Here is a 3,578-nt window from a genome sequence, read left to right on the forward strand (position 1 = left end):
CGCTGATCTTAACCACTACACCAAACTGTCGAGCACCCATGTCCCACCTTATCTCACACATGGCAGCCAGTTTGGCTCAAAGTGGTTTCTTCCAGCTACAACAACACAGCTGTGCAGCGACGGCACACAAGCATTCACACATTAAACGTTATAAAGATAATTTTGGTTTTATTGGTTTTATTGTAAATCTCTGACACATGATTACTTTCAGAAAGTTATATTCTTGTGGGAAAATTAAGAGGCATGTTTCTTGTTCCTTTTCATTAAGCGATTCCTTATTGCATCCATTAGCTAATATCCTTACTTGAAGAGAGTAGCAGGGGTCATTTCCTGCAGGAGCGCACAGGAGCGGAGCTCCGGCAGTAAAAAGCCCAGGGGCGGGCACATGCAACAAGCCCCACCCCCTGCTCCCAGCAGCCCTCATTCAGAGCAAGAAGCAGCCACGTAAGTTGCAGAGCCCCCCCCCCTTCAAAACAGTCCAATGGCACCTTTAAGACCAAGTTTTATTCAGGTACAAGTTCTCCCTCCTCTGTGAGGACAGATCTGCACGTTCCCCCCCCCCAATAGCTAACAATCCAAACAGTCCAGTGGAGCCTGAGCGGTGGGTGTTGCCTTCTGACACACTTCCGGTGATGTCAGGGTGTGTGGCATATGCAAATAAGTTATGCTAATGAGTCATGCTAATGAGCTCCTGCACCCCTTTTTCTACAAAATGACCCCTGTAGAGTAGCATACTATGCTGAGATCAATCAGTGTGCAAAGTGCAGCCTACAAGTAGTCTGACCATTGTGAATGGTATATATCCGCACACACAATGAGAAAGTTTTTCACAAACCGGTAGAAATGTCATGCTCTGAAGTACTCATGGAGGAAAAAGATCGTTCTAAACTAGGGAGGGCAACACCTACACAGAGCCTACAACGACACATTTTTGTGCACTTTCGGAACAAGACAGAGAGATATTTCCTGAACTTTTCACCTACAAAGGCATAAATCACTGGGTTGATGCAACAGTGGATCATAGCGATTGTTTCAGTCACTTGAATTTCTACGCCAAAGCTGTCAGCACAGTCCTCTGTACATGGGGAAAAGGTGACCAGCAACAAGGTGGCGTTGTATGGCACCCAGAAGATGAAAAAAATCACCATGATCACAAAAATAAGCCTGATGGCTTTCAGCTTTTTATCATTCCTGTTCTTCATCAAAATCATGAGAATTTGCACATAGCAGACGAGCATAATGAGGAATGGAATGACTAGGCCCAATATGACCCTCATCAAAACTAAGAATTCTTTCAATTTACGTCCCTCTTCCATACGAAGGCTGCATCTCTGGCCCTCCTTTCTTTTCTGGACTTCGGAAAACATTAATGTCGGCACAGAGGCAATCACAGCCAGCAGCCATGTGAAGCCGCTTGAGAACATGCCATAGACCGCTGTTCTAGCTTTCATTGCAAACACTGCGTGAACAATGGCCAAGTATCTGTCGATGGTCAAAAGGATTATAAAGAAGCTTCCGCTGTAGAAACCAGTATCATAAGCAGCGGAGAGAATCTTGCACATCGTATTTTCAAACACCCATTCGTTTCCAGCAGCGTAAGCCCAAAATGGGAGTGAGACTATGAAAAGTAAGTCTGAAATGGCTAAATTGAGCAGATAGATATCAGTCATGCTTTTGAGCTTTTTGAACAGGATGAGGATGAGCACAACTAGCGCATTGCCCAGAAGGCCAAATACGAACACCAAAGAATAGAGTGTTGGCATCACGTGGGAATTGAATTTTTGGGAAGCCAGATCTTCAACTGGTGATGGTGCACCATCATAGTCATACGCTGTCGCCATAGTGATAGATGGCGAATCATCATCGTAAAACATTGTTGTTTTTATGGAACTGTCCATCTTCCTGTTTCCTGTGAAGGAAGAATGTATTTACAGGATATAGATTATCACAGTAAAAAAGGAGAAGAACCAAATTAGAATATATGCATCAGAAGCGTGGTGATCATATAATGGTGAACAGAGAGAAGTAAATTTTTGGTGAGCACAGCATTGTGTCGAGAATTGTGTCGAAATGAGTATTTTTTTATTTTACTTTTAAACATTTACATGCAACCTTTTCACCCAAAATAGGGTCCCCAACTTCATCTTGGAGTAAAAATACACAATCAGACAAGGTCCTCAGATGTGCTCGCCAAAAATTAGTGTTTCACAAATGAGTCTTTCTCCAGTATCTTCCACAATGAAAGGCTCTCTATAAACACTCTGTTCTCCCTCACTGCTACTTTCACACCTTTATATTCTAAGCTCTACTCACTGCCGCCCTGGCTGGTTTCTTCCTGTTCACAGTGTATTTAAAGAAATATTTGTTTTTAGGTTCTTAGCAATTTGCTTCTCAAATTTCTTCTTTGCTAGGGTCCCCAAGTGTTGTGTCCGCGGACCGCCACTGGGCGCCCGCGATACAGCGGAGCTTGAGTCCAGAGAACAATGGGGAACTACACAACACCACGGTCCTGGATAGCCCAGGCTAGCCTGATCTAGAGTTGCCAACCTCCAAGTGGTGACTGAAGATCTCCTGCTATTACAAGTGACCTCCAGGCAAAAGAGGTTGGTTCACCTGGAGAAAATGGCTGCTGTGGAAGTTGGACTCTATGGCATTATACCTCCTTGAAACCCCTCCCCTCTCTAACCCCTCCCCTCCTCAGGCTCTACCCCAAAATCTTCAGGTATTTCCCAACCCAGAGTAACTTTTTTTCCACCATAGAGAACAATGGAGGGGATGGGGGCAACCTGTTTGAGGGCCCGTAGAATTGGACCCCATGGTTCAATGTTCCTGAAACATGGCGGGTATCTTGGGGAGAGGCTCCAGCAGCTACCCTGCAAGTTTGGAGCCTCTCCCTCAAACCGTCTCTCCTCCAGCCCCCAGAATATACCCCATGTTTTCGCCATTGACTTCAATGGCCCATAGGATATAATGGGGCCGAACTGCGGGAAGCCGATTCAGATCAGAGAATCGCATACGGCCTGCAGCAGCCTGAAAGGGGCCCGAATGGGCCATTTTCGGGGTGCGTCCAGTTCAGACGGACATCCCTCCAGCAGCCGGCTTGCTCGGCTCTCTGCAGCCGCGGGGATCCTGAGCAAGCCAAGGGAAGGGAAGGTGGTTTAAACCGCCTCTCCTTCCCTCCAGCAGCCAGCTTGCTCAGGCTCCCCGAGCAAACCAAGGGAAGGGAAGGTGGCGGAGCAGCTGGAGATATTGAGCTTCAGCTCCTCAAGTAATGAGCACTCGAGCCCCGCCTCCAGCAGCACTCAGGCCGGAGCACCTGGAGCAGTCTTGGGAGGCGGATTGGCAAAAAGCAAAACCAAAAGTGCAGGAACTCGAGAGAACTCCAGGAATGGAGCCGGTTCCTCTTCCACAGCCCAAAATGCGACCCACGAAACCTGAGCTTGCTTTTTCTCATTTGCGAGTCGAGTCTGGCCTCTGCACTCCTTTAATGAGGCAGCCCTGAAGCTTGGGGCGGCGGGAGTTTCTTTGCAGGCAGCTTGTGTGGCAGGCTGAGTGCCTCTTCTGCTTGCCCACCTCTC

General features: G+C 47.3%; 1 protein-coding gene across 2 annotated transcripts in view; it reads right to left on the minus strand.

The window, feature by feature from the left end:
• Positions 1-691: 691 nt before the first annotated feature.
• Positions 692-3,578, minus strand: part of LOC107111335 (C-C chemokine receptor type 5-like) — a 7,549-nt gene continuing 4,662 nt past the window's right edge. For both annotated transcript variants that reach the window (XM_015412302.1, XM_015412309.1), the window contains one exon: positions 692-1,909. In XM_015412302.1, the coding sequence (XP_015267788.1) occupies positions 828-1,898 (1,071 nt within the window). In that variant the 5' untranslated portion in view covers positions 1,899-1,909 and the 3' untranslated portion in view covers positions 692-827. The remainder of the gene's footprint in view (positions 1,910-3,578) is intronic.

This window comes from Gekko japonicus, unplaced genomic scaffold (genome assembly GCF_001447785.1).
Source record: "Gekko japonicus isolate JY-2015 unplaced genomic scaffold, Gekko_japonicus_V1.1 scaffold747, whole genome shotgun sequence".
Lineage (NCBI taxonomy): Eukaryota > Metazoa > Chordata > Lepidosauria > Squamata > Gekkonidae > Gekko > Gekko japonicus.